This window comes from Moschus berezovskii, chromosome 20 (assembly GCF_049115385.1).
Source record: "Moschus berezovskii isolate FMDL1 chromosome 20, NW_MosBer_1.0, whole genome shotgun sequence".
In the NCBI taxonomy this organism is placed as follows: Eukaryota; Metazoa; Chordata; class Mammalia; order Artiodactyla; family Moschidae; genus Moschus; species Moschus berezovskii.
In genome coordinates this window covers 66,905,256-66,926,386 of record NC_142479.1, presented here as the reverse complement: position 1 = coordinate 66,926,386, position 21,131 = coordinate 66,905,256, and the positions used below count along the sequence as shown (strand labels likewise).

Genomic DNA, 21,131 nt, shown 5'->3' with positions numbered 1-21,131 from the left:
AATACTTCAGGATGTAGCAAACTTCATCCACTACAAACAGCAAAAACCTCATGAATCTTCAAAGGGTTATGTCAGTATCATCTAATAGAAACAATAATTCTGCTCAGGTTTATCATCATTTTGGAGATTAGGTTGCAAGTTATCTGCACTCTTTATGAAAATGGCTCACAAAGAACCCAACAGAACCAACCTTATCTGTGGCAAAGTCTGGCTTCTAAAGGACAGCAAGCTGGGTCTGCTGCTTCCTCATGAGGAACCAACAAACCTGTATTCCTGCATGGACAGAGCACTCAGATACTCCACCAATACAGCATCATGGCAGGTTTAGGGCTATCTGCTCAGGTAGGTCTCACTCCTTCCTTCCTTCTTTTGTTTAGTGTTACCCAAATCTACATCTTAAAATTCTTCGTAATTTAAACTTATGTTTAATTTTATGTGGCACATTCTTTCCATCTTGATAGTGACAAATTCTTGAGGTCTTATGGCTCTGCCAGAGCCACCTTCAAACTGCTTAGATCCCAGACTTATGCAGCTGGATTGTGTGGGTGTCATTTCAAAAACCCTCATGTCCTGGCCATGGGTTAGCCCTCTGTGAATAAGATTTTTAACCACTAACTGGAAACAATTCTATATTTAACAGGTTAATATTAAGCAATCTGAATTTACTGTTATTTCTCAGAGTCTGATCTAGTCCCAAGAGACACCCATATGAGATTTACAGAGTGTTTTTTTACTTCAATGTTAACACAATTATCAATGAGTTCTCCTGGTGGAAAGATTAAGCTTGTGTTAACAGGCAGTATTTCTTCTGCTGGACCTTAGAGTCTCCTATTACTAGTTTCACTGGGATAGATTTTATGTAAGGTCCCAAGAAGGGAATTACATTTCCCTGAATTACATACTACATTCTCAAGACTGACTCTAGAACAACAGGCTTCATGAGACAGTGGTACAAATACAGTTAACAACAACAAAAAAATTAAGTGATTTGTTTTACATTGATTTGAAGAAAAAATTCATCATGAGATACATGTTTAGCTTTTAAATATAGAATGATTGTATAAATTAGACTTCAGCTGAAAGGACAATTTAGCAAGTCAAATAAAGCTCCTAGAAACATACTGAAAATAAAACCAGATATACCATAAGAAACATTCTATGGAGCTTCCATTTATCCTTTAGCCACTTTTTCAATGATTATATTTTCTGATTAAAAAATCAGAACACATGGTTTGTCAAAGGACTTTCCTGTGTATAAGAGGCGATGAGCGATGCTTTTATTTTTCTAAGGCCAGACATGGTAACCTCCAAGCATTTTAATGGCTTCTGCCAGAGTGCCAGAATATAGGAAATCTGGATTGTTCTAGAAAATGTAGTTACCATGGTCACCAAAGTTACAATAACCATAACTGATAGCTCTCCACCCCCTTATTCTTCAAAGAAGGAACTGTGACTATTTTTCTCCTTTCTTTAGCGTCTTTCTCAGGAGAGGGAGATCAAAACCACTGATCTGGAGATCTCATCAGTTGCCAAAAGTTATACGTAGAGATGACTTGGCTGACTCCCTCTTCCCGAGAAGCTAAGGCAAAGGGAGCTACAGTGCTACTAGAGGGACAATTTAGGCAACCCTCCAATGGAAGCTTAGCTCCGGATCACACAGGGCAGGGACCCTACAGGAGCCTGGGTTCAAGAAATCTTCGGGTTGGAAAGATGCTACTGTGAACACTTAAGATACAGCAACACATCAACAGAGGAGGGCAAGCAGGCAGGAAAGGTGTCAGTGTGTCAGGCACGAACTCACAGGTTTCCTGATTAGCTTTTTTCCCCAGTCTCTCTTCTTCACTCCTGCTTTCTAGCCGGGACCCCTGGCAGCTGTGTTAGGACATGAGCAAGAAAGCTTGGAAGGGTTCTACCCTGCTTAAAAAAACACCTCTGCTTAAAAACACTTGTATATCCAGTGATTAGCAATTAAGATGTGAAAATAATTAACTACTTAGTAGTTAAATTTTACTAATTATCAAAAGTCCTGGTCTCCTGGGATCACCAGCAATACAGATGGAAGTCGCACTGCATTTCTTAAAGCTTTTTCTGAATGCTTAATAGTCTCTTTCAGTGTTAATTGCACTTGTAAAACACATCTGGTTTTTTCCTTTAACTTGAAAAATCTGTTCATTTTCTTTTTTCATTTATAAAAAGAGGAAACGGTCAATTTATCACTTGCTCTATAGCTTTTCTGAATTTGATCAAGATTCCACGCAGATTCGTGTGACAGGTATAAGGAGAACAGCTACTTTCAGGGGCAGACTGCACTTATCATCAAGCCACGTCAGAGCTTGGACTGCAGTGACTTTAGGTACTTGTAAGACTCATGGACCTGCAGGGAAGGGAGAGAGGAAACATTACTGATAAGGAGCTTGCAATGTAAAATAGCATTTTTTTTTTTGCTGCACTGGCTCTTTACTGTGACTCAAGACGCTCTTTGTTGTGGTGCAGGGGCTTCTTGAGTTATGGCACAAGGGCTCTCTAGTTGCCCCATGGCATGTGGGATCCCAGCCAGGGATCAAACCCACGTTTCCTGCATTGTAAGGTGGATTCTCAACCACTGGCCCACCAGGGAAGTCCCCAAATAACGAACTTTTAATCAAAAAATTATCTGAACCTTATTTGGATCCTGATTCAAAAAAATCAAAGGAGGGTGGGGGGAGAATTGAGCTAACTGGGAAAAATCTGGACACTGACTGGCTAGTTCATGATATGAAAGAATTATTGTTAATTTGTTTAGGTGTGAGAATGGTGCTGTGGTTATGCTTTTTAAAAAAGAATCCTTCTCTTTCAGAGATACATACTGAAATATTTATGAATAAAATTACCTGATACCTTGGATTTGCTTCAAAATAATTCTCAGTTGGGAGGTTCAGGTGAATGCAACTGGTCATGAGCAGACAGTTGTTGAAACACGATCAAGGGTACAGGGAGATGCAATGCAGTGCTTTGTTTGTTTGTTTGAAGTTTTTCAATTATTGTTAGTTAAGGAAACTAAAACCCCACATACTATTAGGAAAAGTCTCGTTCCCTTCAGAACCTGTTGCTCAAATAGAAGGATTGTCTGAAGTGGTCATGAGAGCTCTCAAAGGTTCCACAGGTGGTCATTCTCCGAGGGCTTTCCTGCCTTAATATTTAAATGAATAACTTCAAAAGGTGAAAGACACCTTTTTCTTTTTTTACCTCTGTTTTGTTCAGTGGGGATTTCTTGGCCCATTCAAACAAGTTTTCGTACACATTCCCATCATAGCGGCCAAGCACAGAGCCCAGTGTCACATCCTGGAAATCAAATGCATCCACCAGAGCAACTGCGTCAGGGCGGATCGCAGTCAGCAGCGCCTTTATGCGCTCATTCACCTGGGTGATCTGAGACTCTGTTATGATGCTCCCCTAAAGGGAAGAAATAAGCAAGTAAACACAGACGTTATAAGGTACGTATAAAGACAGATGTTTATGAATATATAGACACACACATATGCACAATTACAAAGAAAACCAAAATTATTTTCTATAAAAAATTAAGAAGTAAATAAATAAAGGGACTTAAACTTAGAAAATTCTGACCTGAAGAAAATCCCCTGCATTCTGACTGATCCCATACAAAGAATACAAGAGACACAAACGCCTTAGGACAGCTTGGATGGACTTCTCTTGAATCTCGAGGACTTTTTCCGTAAAGAGCTTAACTGCCACATAGTGGCAATGTGCCTAGATGTAAGGAAAACACCAGAATGTAAGAATCTCTGAAAAAGATTCAACAGTGATAAGGTTTCTGTACTAAGAAAATGGGCGGGGGGGCGGTGAAGGACGGAGGGGAGGGGGGCAGGAGAACCTTCACTGACCTCGCTCGCCCGAACGAGGTCAATGGACGTCAGGTTCCACGCTACCTCCTTGCTGTTTCTGTGAATCACTTCAGCCTGAAGATTTTTAGCAGCAATTTCTACTAATCTGTTTTTTAAAAGAAAAAACAAACCTGGAAAACTGGAGCCCAAGAAGGTGACAGTGAATACTCATGCCTCCCACCTAGGCCCTGGGCCTGAGGCCCCTGCAGCTGCTGGTCCCAGCTCTTGTGGGTGCACTCACCTGGCTGCTCGAAGCTTGTAGGCCTCTGTCAGGCTGTCAGGGCTGTCGATATCCACCACAGTCGGCCAGACGGCCACCTGCTGTGGCTGGATGCGCTGGCTGGGCAGGTCATTCAAGTAAGACACCATGCCACACACCAACTTGCCTGAGTGCACCTGGTCGTAACTTTTCATCAGGAACCTAGAAGTCACCAGGACATGTGCTTTCAGTAACTATGCTTCCCGTGAAACAGAAATAAAATGAACTCCTGTAATGACTTTAAACTATGTGACAGGGGTTTCATACTAGTCTGAGCACAAGATAAACATTGTGGGTCAGGATGGAAGGCAAAATGACATCTTTCAGGAACAAACATAATGCGAACAGAAAACATGGGAACAGGTATCAATGGAAAGGACTCGGACATTCCTGAGAACACAGGATAGAAATCATGAATTAGATTCTTACCTGGCCGTCTGCAGCATCATGACAGTGTTTTCCCCCTCGAAGGTGCAGGTTGGGGTAAAATTGACGTAAATATTTGGAAGTCCACTGCAGTGAGAATAGCCATGTCCGCCACAAGCCATCCGACAGGCTTCAATAGCTGTGTTCGTTGTCCAGGACGTGAAAGCCTTCAGCCCAGCGGTGAGCGCGTGAAGCTGAAGGGGGAAGCACAGGCCATCAGGATGTCTGGGTGCTAACAGCCTGCGTTCCACACAGACACACTGAAGCTCACTTAACAGAAACTGTCACTTGCAGAATCATTTGCCAGGGAATTGCCCGGCGTCCAGTGCTTAGGGCTGTGTGCTGTCATTGCCAGGGACCTGATTTGATCCCTGATTAGGAAAATAAGATCCCGCAAGCCTCCCAGTGTGGCAAAAAGAAACCCAACAAACAAAAACCAAACAAAATCACTTGCCATGTATGTACACTGAAAAACATCCTTATCTAATTAGCCTAAACTAGTAACATTACCACATTCCCTTCTCAATTGTTCTACGTGGCAAAAATAGGCACCACTGAGGTTCTTTTGCTCAATAAAGGACCAACATAGTGCAGTAATTCTGAAACTTAAAAACATGGATAAATCCATAAATATATGTATTATTTTCAAGGTACCCCAATGTTTAATTTTCTCTGCACACTATCCCACAGGGAAGTATGAACAACAAGGGTTCCCACAAGGGACAGAGCCCAGACACAGACCTCCGGCAGCTCACTCAGGTCCCCGTGGCCAATGTCTTCATTAATTCGATGATAGGTCTCTTTCATGTATGCACCTACAAACTGGAAGGCATAGGCAGTGGCCAGGAGGGGAAAAAGTTTATATTGCTGGGTTTGATAATCCAAAATCTGTGGTTCCGGTTCACTGAAGTATATGAAAAAAGGAAAAACAAACAAAAATAAATAAATAAATGCCTATACAGAGCTCACTACGTGCCAGATTCTGGACTAAACACTTTGACAGATTAATTTATCTAATCCTCACAAAGATCCTGTGAGGCAATTTTTATTAGCTCTAATTTACAGATGGGGAAAATGAGGTTAAGAACCTACCCGGGGTCACAGAGCTAGTAAGTGGCAGATTCTTGATTTAAATCTAGGCTATCTGGCTACAGAAGACCACACTCTGAACCACCTTGTTGAACACGTGAGAAGGATTTTCCAGTTGACATTTGTATTTTTCTTAATTTTTCCGGTCTTTCCAGTTTGACTATGAAAACAGTATCTCATGGCAACATAGAGAACCAAACTTCGTTAACTTCACAGGAGGAAGGCAATGTTAAAAGGTGTAGCTGGTAGAATAAACTATATTCTGACCACTAATATGAGAAGACCCAGTGTACTAAGTTTAATATTTAAAGTCTAAGAAGGTCCACTGAGCATGCAAAAAAAGTCTGTTCTTACCAATTTCTTCATTTCTTCTTTAAGAGTAAAAAGTTTATCAAAGAGTCATGCTCAATTAGTAGGCGGTAATAAGAACAAACTGTACCCAGGAACACAACAGGGAATCGAGTTTAATGTCACTTTCACTATACCCAATTTGTAGTTGTTAGCAGCAATTAGAACCTTCACACCACACCTTCAGTGTTTTGAACACTTCATTTATAAAGCTTTAGTAATACTACCGTTTTTCTTAGAAGGTTAAAAGTAATAATTAGGTGCTTATTCTCATCTTTCCACTTAAGGAAGTTTAGGTTCTAAGTAACAGACCCAGTACACTGCCATCCTAGCTAATTTTATAACAAATGCACTTTCTCCACATCACATTTGGGAATTTTGATATCTGGAAGGTTCTCACCAGACCTTTAGTACTGAGCTCATCTCAGACTTTACCCTTACCCTGGCTTGATTTCAGACTGATGCCTCACGGCACTGTATCGGATGGCAATGGTGCATGCCTTAGATAGACACCGAGCGGATTCTCCCACGAGGAAGGACCTGATGAACACCATGGTCCCGTAGGTCAACTTGTTATTCAGGGGTTTTATGTATGTGCCATCAGGTTTCACCTGGAAAAAGAACATGAGATGGATGCTTCCTTGTGTTAAACCCAAGTGGCAGTTTATTCTCAGTGTGGTCCCCAGAAAGCAGCATCAGCACCACCTGATGCTCAGTCCCCTACCCTGACCTCCTAAATCAGAAACTCTGGGGGCTAAGTAATCTAGGTTTTAGCCAGACTTCCAGGCGACTCTAATATATGCTAAAGTGTAAGCCCCACTGGTTTAGCAAACCAAGACATGCTCTTCACACCTGTCAACTGATCTAATTTCATGGTCACAATAAAAGCATCATCAGAAGTAAAAAATCTGTTATTACCTTCTAAATGAACAGACCATTCCAACCCTATGATTATCAATGGCCACTAAAACCCCCATGGCTGATATATCTGCTCCTATTTTTCATCTCACTGTACCTGGGCATATTTCATCAGCATGTTTTCTCTGGGAATACGATAGTTGTCCATCTTCAAGTAGCCATTATCCATCTCATCATAGCCAAATTTGGGGCCAATGTCTCCTACGGTAATACCTACCACAGATGAAAGGAAAGTCACAAGGTGTTTTATGTTCTGGAATTCCTGGCTCCCCTCCTTTTCTTTAGTTACATATTATACTTTTTGCAGAAGATAGTGACTGGTTTAATTTTCCATTTCAACATTAGATAATCCTAACCTGGCAAAGGCTTATGGGTCCCAAGTTCACGAATAGGTACAATGAAGGCATGTAATCCATAGCATTTCCCCTGAGTGATGAGCTGGGCAAGTACGATAGCATGATTTGAAGTTTTTCCAACTACAACATAAAAGAGAACGAGAGAGGAAAGTGAGCAAATGTTCTTACATTTTCAAAAGACAGAAACAAAAGAAAGAAAAGCATATGTTAAATGTAAGACTAAGATTCCATCAATAGCAAAATTCATTAAATTTTGGCAAAGTAAGCCCTCGTTTTAAAAACATACACACATATATGTGTATGTATTTTTACTGGAATATAATTGACATATAACATTATCTAAGTTTAGGGTAGACAACATGTTAATTTGATAGCATTTTAAAGAAGATAGTTTTACTTGTTCTACTTATTTTTCATTCATTTACATAAAGACATTTTTAGGATAATCATAGAACATTAAATTACTTCCTTTTTCTCCCTTAAGGCAGGGCTTTCCAAAACAGCAGCTACTAGCCACATGTGGCTATTTACATTTAAATTAATTATAATGAAATAAAATAGAAGATTCAGTCCCTCAGTCAGCTAGTTACATTTCCAGTGCTCAGGTGGCCAGTGGCTACCACACTGAACAGCAAAGATAGAGAATATTCCACCACTGCAGAATATCCCATTGTACTATAGCATACAGCTGCTTTAAGAGATTTTTGATTAATGCATCCAGAAATATTTCCCTTTTATTGTATGCTAGTATTTTTCCTTATCAAAATGTAATACCACATATTAAAATATAATGTGGATAACGAAATCCTTCATTTGAAATGTATGTATCCTAAAACAATAACTCAGAAGACAATATTAAATAAATTTCATATCAAAGCTATTATAACAAAAAGTTAAAAACTAAAATACTTTTCTTTTTTAAAAAATACTCATTTCTATTTTTGTTTGATTATTTATTTGGGTGTGCCATGTCTTAGTTGTGGCATACGGGACCTTTAGTTGAAGCATGTGGGATCTATTTCCTTGACCAGGGATTGAACCCAGGCCCCCTGCATTGGGAGGGTATAGTCTTAGCCACTGAACCACCAGGGAAGTCCCTCAAATACTTTTCAATACATAAATGACTAACCAAACTGGGAATACTAAATTACTTTAAATGATGATTATGGAAATTATGCTAACACATGGGAATGCTTAGATAAAAATCTATGAAAAGCAGCAAAATTGACAGCTGTCCTCTGCACTTTACAAGTGTATAAAGATCTATAACAGGTAACACAAGAGAATGTGAAAAGCTCAGCATAGTTTAAGCCCTAAGAGTTCTTTCTATATTTCAAAATTATATTCTCATAGAAGCTCTATATTCAAAACACAATGTTATAATAATTAACCTCCAATTAAAATAAATTAAAAAAAATAAAATACAGTAGTGAATATATGTTAAAAAAATAAATAAACACAATGTTATAAGAAGTCTTCAAAACATCCAGTTACTATTAAAAAAAATTCACTTACGTCCACCAGGCCACCACTTGATGGAGGTCACAGTAGGACTGTTGAGAATGAACTCCTGGGTTTCAGGGTCATAAGTGGCTGTGGTTTCCAAGCCTCGAAGATGGGTTCCTAGGGAAATGAATTATACCTACTTCAGATAGAATATGGGAAAAAATAGGTACAGGGTAAAATCTCCTGCCCAGTTCCTTTAAAGCGCTAGCATCTCAGAGAGTAACAACATCTAACAATAAAACATCTGTAGATGAGCTACAAATGGTTGATAACCAAGATCCTGAATTTCCGATGCTTAAATCAGACAGTTCGTATTAAGCTGAAAATATAAATGTCAAGCATGTTCCATTTCTATATTTGATTTATTGCACAGCAGTGGATAGGGAACATTTATTTACATCAATCAAAAGAAAATGTAAAGACAGATAAGAATCATAGTTTCCTGAGATCACAGGCTATGACTTTAACAGGGAAGTTAACTGGCCCTTTTGGAGAAGGCAATGGCAAGCCACTCCAGTACTCTTGCCTAGAAAATCCTATGGACGGAGGAGCCTGGTAGGGTGCAGTCCATGGGGTCGCTACGAGTCAGACATGACTGAGCGACTTCACTTTCACTTTTCAGATTGGAGAAGGAAATGGCAACCCACTCCAGTGTTCTTGCCTGGAGAATCCCAGAGACGGGGGACCTGGTGGGCTGCCGTCTATGGGGTCACACAGAGTCAGACATGACTGAAGTGACTTAGCAGCAGCAGCAACTGCCCTTCTAAAGGCATCTGTAAGTTGTTAGTGTGCCAATTTCAACTCATTCATATTGTGTCTACCACACCAATTCAACATTCTGGAATTCTGTATTATAACAAAGAATGAGATAACATATGACAGGAAGAAAATGCAGCTAAAGTTCTTGTAAGCCGAGAATTTATTTCAGAATGAATGTTAGAAAGGAAAACAAGTTTTAAAACTTTAGGCTTTCACTTGTTCCTGACTTGTTCTCCACTTTCATGTTTATTGGAGATGGGGACAGGGATTTGTGTTTTAAACCCTAATGAAACAGTGAAAGTCGCTCAGTCGGATCCGATTCTGCGACCCCATGGACTATACAGTCCATGGAATTCTCCAGGCCAGAATACTGGAGTGGGTAGCCGTTCCTTCTCTAGGAGGGATCAAACCCAGGTCTCCCGCATTGCAGGCAAATTCGTTACCAGCTGAGCCACAACGGAAGCCCAAGAATACTGGAGTGGGTAGCCAATCCCTTCTCCAGTGGATCTTCCTGACCCTGGAATCGAACTGGGGTCTCCTGTATTGCAGGCAGATTCTTTACCAACTGGGCTAACAGGCAAGCCCTTAAATCCTAATATAAACGTGCCAAAATTCTTTGAAGAAAGTTCAGAAACTTCCAAGTTGAATAACAGAAATGGCCAGTTTATGGGTGATCAACCTTCCGCTGGATGGGAATCAAGGAATCATACAGTAAGACTCCTTTCACCAAAGAAGAAACTTTTATAGAACAGATAATGACGGCGTTTTCAAAATGCACAACTGAACCAAATAGTATTCCACTTTGTGTCTTAGGAAAATCCTGTAAAATACTATTTAGCATCGAAGCTGAAAGTCAAATGAGCAATCAAATTAAGATGAAGCTGTTACAGGAATAAGGAACAAAGAGCAAATATACACTAGACCAGCTGTTCTGAAACCTCTGAGTAGGCAAACAGAAGCCAGAAATAGATGAATAGATACCATTCAAACACAAATACCAATACAGAACGAGAGCAACCAGGAATAGCCACCAGCTGGAGCCCCATCCAGTTCACAGAGAAAGGCACGTGGGGGATGGAAAGAAAAACAGGAAGGTGGTACATACAGAATGTGAAATCGATTACCTGGAAGTACATCTTATCTTGTTTTTACTAAACTTTGGCCAAAGCCACCTTTAGAAGTTTACTGAATTTAGTGAATCAACACAAATAATGTCAAGGTAAACAATGCTGCATGTGTTGGTTATATAGGCCACTCACTTCCCTTTAGCACACATGCTATTAACACGTATTTCTTCTGGAATCTGTGTAAGTTCATTAAGGTATCAGTATCAAAGGGAATCACAGTAATGAAGAAAAAGAGATGGGTTCAGACTCTCTATACAAATTCTGTAACTAAAGCAGTGAACCTGAAAAACCACTTGGTAAGTAAGACCTAACTCTTAATTCTTGATCTGCTGAAGGGGAACCATGAATAAGTAATCACTATATCTGTGAAAACGTAAGCTTTAATTTCCGCTGACCAAGGCACTGTCTATGCCAAGACTTACACATGTGAAAACTTGGAGCGCTGCAGAAAGACTGCATTTAAACAGATCCCAAACAGCACGGGGAGACACCAACACTGGCACATGATGGACGCTCCATGTGCACTAGGCTTGCAGAGCCCCACCCAACCCAAAAGATAGACTGAATGCACCATACCATGACCCATCTCTGTTTGGGCATAAGTGCCAATGATCTCCAAGTTCCAGGCAGGCATGAAGAAGCGCTCCTGCTGTTCATCGGTTGCCTGGTGCAGCAAGGTGGGCAGGAACATGCCCAAGTGAAGATCCAGAGGCCCAGGCCGCCCTCGATGCACAAAGCTTCAAAGAAATACCATGGATGGGCATTTGAGAGTCATCAGGTGTGACAGAATCAGCAATTTGAACAAACAGCAAGGGAAGGAGAAAAAATACCTTCTGTTAAGTACGAATCAGTTGAGTAGACTTCATCACGGATGGGAGCACTGCCCCTTTCTGTATTACATTATAACTCTTGGTTACTTCCATTTTTCTTAAATTGGTGAGAAGTATTTTCTAATGAGACTCATTTCTAAAATAACTTGGTAGTGATTGGGAACTGATTCCAAAGCCTGTGCAGCCAAGACCATGTGACCACGGCAAAGGATTACAGCCTTGCAATTAAGGTAAATAAAAATTCTGAAGAGGCTTGATGGAATGGAGAATTGAAGTTGTACAATGACATATATTCTAATGAAAAGTTGAGACGGGAAAAAACAGAAGTTCTCTTGGAAAAAATTTTTCCAGGATCTAATAATAATGTTTCTGGGTTGGAAATCTTTTCTGTTTGTCTATAAAACATCCAGCATTAATCCACATTCCTCACATAATTTTGGTCATTTCATTCGGATTCATTAAAATATCCATCCACATGCTATTGAAACAATTTAATACAAAAAATGACGGTGCTCTTCACCCCAGTAATTAATTTCAGAAATAAAAACACATGCAATTTTTAGTGAAGATCATGATATTCACAAATAACAGATTCATGCATAACAATTGCTCCACTACAATCATATGGGAATTATCAAAGTTATAATAAACATGTTAACTGTCATTTAAAATCCAATTTCTAAAGTCATTCTTTTCCATTTAAAACTTGCAAGTTCCCTAGACTTTTATGTGAATTTATTTCTAACAGGAAATAGTACTACACAGTTTTGTAATGTTGCATGCTACTGGCATTTTATCTAAATTCCAGCTCTAAATTAATCAATTCTATATTGCTCTTACTATGTTCTTTATCTTAGAAATGAGCCTAAACATTTCAATTTCTACTAACGCATATATATGGAATTTAGAAAGATGCAAATGATAACCCTGTATACGAGACAGCAATAGAGACACAGATGTATAGAACAGTCTTTGGGACTCTGTGGGAGAGTGTGAGGGTGGGATGATTTGGGAGAATGGCACTGAAACATATATGTTGTCATATGTGAAACGAATCACCAGTTCAGGGTCGATGCCTGTTACAGGATGCTCGAGGCTGGTGTGTGGGGATGACCCAGAGGGAGGATAAAGGGAGGAGGGAGGTGGGAGGGGGGTTCAGGAGGGGGAACTCATGTACACCCGGGGCAGATTCATGTCAATGTATGGCAAAACCAACCAATATAATATTATAAAATAATTAGCCTCCAAAAAAAAAAAAAATTTCAGTTTCAAAACTTCTTCATTTGTTCCACTTGAGGAGGGAAATAATCAGGGGGAGGGTGCTGTAGGTGAGGGCTGATCTGTGATGTCTTTCCACAAGGGTTGGGGTGAGCTGAGCTTTCAGCTAACCAATCACATGAAAATCAAAAGTGCACAAAAAAGTCCTCATTTTACAAAGAAATTAAAGCTGAGATGAATTAAGTGTTTTCAGGTCAGAAAGATAATGGCAGGACTTCCCTGGTAGTCCAATGGTTAGGACTCCATGCTTCCAATGAGGGTAAGGGGACAGGTTCACTCCTAGTTGGGAAACTAAAGATCCCACAGGCCTCAAAGCACAGCCAAAAAAAAAAGTTTATGGCAAAACAAGGACAAGAATCTCATAGCCTAATCATGTCTTCTAGTGCAATCTGGGCTGAGGATGACGGTGGGGACATTAGAAAGACCTGCCAAATCAGCTAAGATTTGGAAGCGTCAAACTGGAAATCCTGTAAGATATTACCACTGGTGGCAACTGAGTGAAAGGTCTATGGTACGTCTCTGGGCTATTTTTGCAACTTCCTATGAATCTATAGTCATTTCAAAATAAAAAGTTTTTTTTTAATATTGAAAATCTTGGAAAAACAACATTCCTGGGATGAGAGAGTACCTTTCACTCACAAACAGAAATGTCAACTGTCCTGTTTTTAAAGGAATGGTGTGCAGGGAGAAAAATTTAAGTGTGCCTAGGAGAAGGCAATGGCAACCCACTCCAGTACTCTTGCCTGGCGAATCCCATGGACAGAGGAGCCTGGTAGGCTGTAGTCCATGGGGTCGCTAGGAGTTGGACACAACTGAGCGACTTCACTTTCACTTTTCACTTTCATGCACTGGAGAAGGAAATGGCAACCCACTCTAGTGTTCTTGCCTGGAGGATCCCAGGGACGGGGGAGCCTGGTGGGCTGCCATCTATGGGGTCGCACAGAGTCGGACACGACTGAAGCAACTTAGCAGCAGCAGCAGGAGCTGTAAGAAGAGAACTCTGAACTATGGCCAAAAGTTGTGGCCTGAGGCCAACCACTCTCAGTACTGAGAGCCTACTTTTCCATGGCTAGAAACCAGAGCAATTCCTGGTGAAGGAGAGGTCGCTCTGAGGTGCCCTTCAGACTCATCATGGTCGGGCGTGTATCAGGGAATAATGACCAACACCAAGGGTTATCACAGAGCACACTGAGAAGGGTAGGGGGAAAACTACTATCATCACAAACTGTTCTGAAGCTGAAAGTTGTTTCCAGGAGTAAAATGTCTCTTATACTAGGATAAGGATTATTCAGAAGTGGAGGAAATGTAGAAACGTTACAAGGACAAAGTTACCTGGATAGTTTTTGATTTAAATCAAGTATTGATATTTTCTGTAAACTTTATGCATGATAAAGATCATAAATTATTTTAAATTAATTTACTTTATAATTGCAAAGCACCAACATTTTACTTGGTAAGGAGCTGCAGTCAATTCTTTCAAAAGCGTTAACACCAAAAGGCTTTCCCCGTATCTCCTACATGATACAGGGCTGGGAAGGCTGGCCAGTAGTAAGGACAAACAGTTAGATTAACATTTGAGAAAGGAAGAAATCAAAATAGCAACTCAATGGACAGCATGATTATAATCCTAGGAAATCAACAACAAAACACCAACACCATCAATCATAAATTAATTTAGAAAAGCTATAGGCTTTAAAAAATCATTCATTCTTATCCATTAGAACCATTCAAATAGAAATCCCATTAAAAAGAAAGGTGATTTATAATAGCAACAAAATATTTTTAAATTTTAAATAAGTTAGCTCAGGATATTAAAGATTTAATTATGAAAACACATAAATACCTAGTAGGACGAATGAAAGATCCGAGTAACAGAAAAGAAATCACTAATTCTTAGCTCAGAGTACGAAGGAAAATTAATACTTCCCAAGAAAATACTGGGATTTAATATAACACAGGTTTTAAATTCCTACAGAATATGTTTTAGAACTTGATAAACTGAGATAAGAATTCATCAAAAAGAATACGTATGCAAGAACAATAAACACATGTATCTTGAAACATAGGCTATAACAATAGTAGGCTTATCCTATCAGATTTTTTTCTATTAGATTTTTAAATATCTTTAAAACAACAATGAGCCAAAGCTTATGATGTTAGCGAAAACAAAAAGAAACAGTGTAATATATTTAAGGTTCCATAGATTAACTGAAACTATTACAAAACTCTAAGATAAACTAGAAAGAACATAATAAAGTGAAAGAGCTATTAGTTAATAAACATGAATACTGTATGTGAGACTGATCACTGTATCATACACAAGTAAAAACATTAAATACAAATTCAACAAACAAAAAAGGGAATAAAATGGAAGCTAATTACCCAAGATAAGAGAAGAAAACTTATACCTAATCAGACACGGATGCACTGAGGCCAAAATATTTAATAAAACAGAGCCAAAAGAAACAATATAATCTCTAAGATCAACATGCAGATTTTATTTATCCAATACTCAAAGGAGAAAATGCCAGTTCATACATATGAAATGCAGAGTAAATAGCATTAGCATTGGTAAATGCTCATTAGCATTGGTAAATGAAAACTTTAATTCTTAAATAGATATAAAAGTAGCAAAAAAACCAAAGTGACCATGTTGATGGGACAAAGGAGACACGAGTACACTAAATACATCAAAATCTATTCCATGTCTTGTGCAACAAAATCTATAAAGTACTCATTCTCCTCAAATGTAGTCATTCATCTCTGAGAAAGATATTCCAAATGCATAACCCAAAGAACACAGCTTTTGTAGATGTTTATATTGTTATTACTAACAGTGGAGAAATTCGAATATCCAGGGAGCAAGTCTCATGGGAAGGCCAACGGGGAAGAGAATCACTCTGGGAAAAAAAAGGATGGGAGGCAGAGAGAGACAGAGCAGTGAGATCCAGGAATAGGAAGATTAGGGACTTAAAAGATCAAGTGCATGACCTACTTTTCAAGCTTCAAAGGAAGAATATTTTCACAGTTTAGTATTGAATCTGCAAAGATACTGCAGCATCTTCAAGGATGATAAGCATGTACTACAGAAGCTCTATTTTCCTTAATAATTATAATAACAGAAAAGGCAAGAATCCCTATGAAGTGGCCAGAACTTGAAATGATCAAATAACCATGACAACCAAGACACTATCTGCTTTGTGACCTGGAGAGACATATGGTCAGGAGATAATTAACCCTAGACCATGTCCCAGACAGTCTCTTTAACAATGGAGTCCCGGGGAGAGGGTGCCCTCCCTGGTCCAGGCCTCTGCCTTTGATTAGGGCTCGCAGATCCATAGACCCAGTATGTGTTGGGCTTGTGTGCCTGTACAGACAGAAGTGTGTTTAAAGGAGAGAAGAGAGAACACTGGTGAGCTCGACTTTCTGCAGGTGGTTGAATTTTAAGATTCCTGAGGATCCTGGAATAAGAATGAGCACTTTTAATTTCTTCATTTCTCAGAGGCTTCCTAGAAGCAAAAGGATCCCAAACTGGAAGTTACAGCTAATTCTGTAAGAATGCGAGATAATCACTGTTGACCAATGTTCCAAAGTCTCAGAATTTAAGTAGTCAAATCGTCATCCTGTACAAGTTGCTCTATTTCCAATCCTGCTGATGCTGAAGTATTTTTTATATATTCTCTATAAGATTATACTGTCACGGGATGTTAATTAGCCAACAGACTGGCTTTTTAGGAAAAGAACAGCACTCAGCGAAAACTAATATGAACTGACAAAGTTCCAGCAAGAAACAAGACCTAATTCCAAAACTCTGTTCTCTAATAAGCCATAGAGATCAAGACAAAGTTGGTTTCAAACACAAGAAAACATTGGGAAACTAGAAGGAAGAAGGGAAAGAAAACTAACAAATATAATCTTGCCCAGAGCAACACAGGACCTTAATCCAACCCTCGGGGCTCCTCAAACCAATGAAGTTTGTTTTCAGTTCTTCCTCTCTTCCTTCAAACATACATGGAAATATACCTCATAAATAGAGGCAGAAGGATAATACAGACCAACAAGAGATAAACATCAGCCTCATTTAGTTTTACAATAGTTTACATCTAATGTCTCCGGTGAACAGTATGCCTCTTAAAAGTCAAATAAACTCAATGATGAATCTGAAAACAAACAAACAAAAAAGGATTCTGTACCACAAAGCTATTACAAAACACCCACACACACTCAAAGAGAGGAAGACTGTAGGAATGTGATCTTTCTTCCCTTAGGACATCTTCCCTCAGATCTGTCATCTCAGTGCTGACCATCCTGGGGTGCCTGGTAGGATGTTCATAAAACTGTCCCATGACCAGGATCTGCAGTGCCCACAGGCATTATAAGAAAGGACATTTACTTAAACCAATTCATAAGCCAAAAAGCACCAAATCAAACACAAAAAAGGAATGTCCCTGATATCTGCAAACTTTCTGCCTTCCTTTTCTTTGCTTTCCTTTATTTACATGAGGGAAGTTCAGTTCAGTTCAGTTGCTCAGTTCAGTTCAGTTCAGTTCAGTCGCTCAGTCGTGTCCGACTCTTTGCGACCCCATGAATCACAGCACGCCAGGCCTCCCTGTCCATCACCAACTCCCGGAGTTCACTCATACTCACATCCATGGAGTCAGTGATGCCATCCAGCCATCTCATTCTGTCGTCCCCTTCTCCTCCTGCCCCCAATCCCTCCCAGCATCAGAGTCTTTTCCAGTGAGTCAACTCTTCGCAACATGAGGGAAACATTTTGATAATTAGGAATGACGTTGGGCAGCTCAAATTCAAGACCCTTAAGCCTGTCAGTGGCCTAGTCTGTGAAAACAAACTTGTTTCACAAGACCAAACACAAAAACTTTTTAAAAGGTTTTCAGAACAATTTAACCAAGAATTCCTGGTAATTCAATATCCATGGGCAGGTACAGAAAAATGAATAAAAAGAAACGAAATGAAGATCATCATGGACTTTTTCCCAAACCCCCTAGCTGCCTTTACCACTTTAACCCTCTGTCTCATTAAAATCCACATTTTTAATTTCTTTAAAGTAAAGCATCTTCCACATGTTGCTGAGGCGTGAAGCCTCTTAAGAACTCCCAACTAAGTCTTTAAATCAGACACCCACACAATGGAGCACTTTGCCATATTTTCAACCCCACCTTTCCAAACTGCTCAATACCCATTTTAACTGGGTGTACACAGCAACGGTAAAAAATAACAATGATAGACGTTTCAGGCCAGAATCTTGGACCAGTTTATGGGGAAGTAAACTATGAGGAAACAGGTTGAATTTTAAGATTTATCAATTTAATAATAAAATTCCAAACGTGTAGCAGGAGGAAAAAAGAGTCAAATGCCCGGAGTCATTTGTTAACTGACTGGGCTACCCACTGACCCTCAAATGTGGACTAACCGTGGCCCAATTCCGTCTGGGCGTAGGTGCCAATTATCTCGAGTCCTTGGGATGAATGCAGCCATTTCTCTTGCTGAGCAGTGGTGCCCTGATTCAGCAAGGTAGGAATAAACATGGAGTAATTGAGGCCCACAGGTTCCACAAAATTGACCAAATGTAGTCTACAGGAGAGAAAAGAAAAGGTTCTCAGCCTTATTCTAGAAACTGCATTCTACCACCACTCTCGCCAGACATGTTTGGCCCAGAGGATGAAGGTTAGACAAATTTCAACCCCTTTCTTATGAAATTAAGACTCAAACTTATCACATGCTACTTAAAAAGCCAACGGCAGAATCTAGTGCTATCTCTTCTTCCCCTAGTCATTTCAGGGCCAGGATTCTGATTTTCACACTTAATCTAGAAAGCAAATTCTACCCATGTTTTAGCCTCAGACCTCTTTTGTTTATTATTTTGTTGGTGTTATATGTTGGTTTGATTTCTTTGAACATGAGTGTGTATTTTGGCTTTATTTTTGGGCTTTACTTGTCTTGAAAATCAAAAGAAACTCCACAGAACATTTACATTTGCTGAGCTGTTAACAAAATGTCCTAAAGAATAATTTAAACTATTTTCCCCTAGTAACCAAAGCAAATGTCCAGGATAGTATCTATACATTCTGGGGCCAAAGCACAAATCTATAAAGATCTTCAGAACTTACAGATGGGTAAAGCAGGTAATGTGAATATGTTAAAAATCACAAAGGGTCTCTGAAAATTAGTCCAGATTAAGGGAATTCTAATTTTAATGAAATTCAGTCTTTAATGATTTTCCCCTAAAAGAATCTGTGAAGTAGTCAATACAAGTTATACACACTAGTCAGCCTCAGCCATGCCAAGTTAGAGATTTTACAGGAGTCTATTCTGTCAGCTCTATCTATATAAACAGCTTAAGGCACAAAGTATCATCTAACTGACCCTCATGATGTTGCAAGGGATGGACAGAAAGCAGTGTCACCACCACCCTGTCCTGGCCTGTAGAACAAGCAGAGCATAAATTCAAGAGAAAGAGGGGGTAGGCTGCCAACTCACTTTTGGGGAGGCCCTAAAACCATACCACCACCTTTTAGGGGTGCTGAGGACAGATTCACACATTCAAGGAGTGCCTGGACTAGACAACATCAAAAATGCTTTTTAACCCCGAGGTTCTCTGATTTTCACACAAATACTAAATGTTAATTTAGACTTCAAGGAGAGAAAGAGGGCAAAGGAGGCGGAGGAACAGAAGAGGCAAGTGAGTTTCTAGGTAACTCTCACAGAAGCTGTCCTAGAGTGAGAAGTAAGACGCTTTGCAAAAAACATATCCATCTCACTAAGGTGGGATAATGTAGGGGTAAATGTAAAAACCGGTCTCTCAAAGGCAAGGGCACCATAGCACTCCCTAATAGCCATGCTTTATTGACAACTGACTTCCCTGGTAGCTTAGACGGTAAAGCGTCAGTCTACAATGTGGAAGACCCGGGTTCAATCCCTGGGTAGGGAAGATCCTCTGGAGAAGGAAATTGCAACCCACGCCAGTACTCTTGCCTGGAAAATCTCATGGACAGAGGAGCGTGGTAGGCTACAGTCCATGGGGTCGCAAAGAGTCAGACACGACTCAGTGATGTCACTTTCATTGAAGGAGGAAATGAACCTGCAAGACTTTCTGAGAAATAAAAGCAGTAATTTTAGTTGCTAAAAACGGTAGCAATACAAGACACAGTAATTCCCTTATGGGAAATGAGGAGGCTCTGGGTTGGTAAAGTGCTGATGTTGACACAAAATAATTAATTCTAGACACTGAGAGGGAAAAAATATGTGACACAAAGACCGTCAAATACTTATGTTATTGATGACATAATGAGATTTTTTTTTTGAGGCCTCTTGAAGTTAACTAAAGAACAATATCTGAGCACTTGTTTTAAGTTATGTTTAATCCTCCCTGAAGATGCTTTTCGAGGAACTACCTTTAAAAACCTAAGAAGGATAAAAAAACAAACAAACATGACTGGTTCAAATTAGAACTTTGTTACTTTAAAAATACTTTAGTTTTTGCATAGCAAACAGTATAGTTAAAAGACAAAATTACAGAAAAGGAGATCAGGAAAGGAATTTGTATATTCCCCAAACAGCAAAGTCTTACTTTCTCAAGGAATGGAGAGAAGAATTCTTCTACTGCTTGAGTTGAGAAAACTCAAAGTACTCTACTAATATTTAATTCAGTTTCAAAATATTCTCATGTTTCATTTTTGTGATAGGGAAACTGGACAAAAAAGAGACCAGTAAACGCCCCAAATCCCTAGAAAGAGAATTACTATATTTCATTAATTATAGCATCCCTCTCCCCAAAGCCAATTTTAGCATTTAAGACATCCAGTGTATCTGAAAATTAATGGTACCTCACAGTTAAGTTAGTGATACATAAAACACAGGTGTGAGTAATAATCAATGGTGGTCAGTAATTGCCAAGACTAATGAAACATTCTCTAACATTGATGTTCCTGTCATATCCCAGAAATACTGAAAGGATGTCAAAGGGCCTGCCAAAGGTTGTATTTTATCTTGTTCCCAATAGTGAGCTCTGAGTCATAAAACAGATTACAGAAAACAAAAAACAAAAAAAACTGGTTTGTGTCCCCTGATTTTTAACTCACATAAAGGACTGTGTTCTATATCACTGTGACTGCACTGGAGTCTAGTTACACATTACACACCACCACAGATTATGAAATCTAACTAACTCTGAAACACACGGCAGCAGCCATTTAAAAGTAAAACAAAACAAACCTCTTGTTTTAAGGAAAAATCAAATTTTACTAATTTTACAAGTTTACAAACTCAATTCAGGTAAATCAGAAACAGAATTTTCTAGGAGTTACTCCACCTCAATATCCTCACAGCCA

General features: G+C 39.4%; 1 protein-coding gene across 3 annotated transcripts in view; it reads right to left on the bottom strand.

Annotated features, from left to right (window-relative positions):
* Window positions 1–852: 852 nt before the first annotated feature.
* Window positions 853–21,131, bottom strand: part of ACOX1 (acyl-CoA oxidase 1) — a 22,294-nt gene continuing 2,015 nt past the window's right edge. Inside the window, exons 1-13 of one of the 3 annotated variants that reach the window (XM_055408555.2) lie at window positions 18,215–18,335; window positions 11,249–11,409; window positions 8,796–8,903; window positions 7,281–7,400; window positions 7,022–7,137; window positions 6,448–6,617; window positions 5,311–5,473; window positions 4,573–4,763; window positions 4,126–4,305; window positions 3,885–3,990; window positions 3,607–3,750; window positions 3,226–3,432; window positions 853–2,374 (exon numbers count right to left, since the gene is read on the bottom strand). In XM_055408555.2, coding sequence (XP_055264530.1) covers window positions 2,327–2,374; window positions 3,226–3,432; window positions 3,607–3,750; window positions 3,885–3,990; window positions 4,126–4,305; window positions 4,573–4,763; window positions 5,311–5,473; window positions 6,448–6,617; window positions 7,022–7,137; window positions 7,281–7,400; window positions 8,796–8,903; window positions 11,249–11,409; window positions 18,215–18,279 — 1,779 coding nt within the window. In that variant the 5' untranslated portion in view covers window positions 18,280–18,335 and the 3' untranslated portion in view covers window positions 853–2,326. Of the gene's footprint in view, window positions 2,375–3,225; window positions 3,433–3,606; window positions 3,751–3,884; window positions 3,991–4,125; window positions 4,306–4,572; window positions 4,764–5,310; window positions 5,474–6,447; window positions 6,618–7,021; window positions 7,138–7,280; window positions 7,401–8,795; window positions 8,904–11,248; window positions 11,410–18,214; window positions 18,376–21,131 lie in introns of those variants that run through there. The other 2 variants (XM_055408554.2, XM_055408553.2) reach the window with 2 other exon arrangements.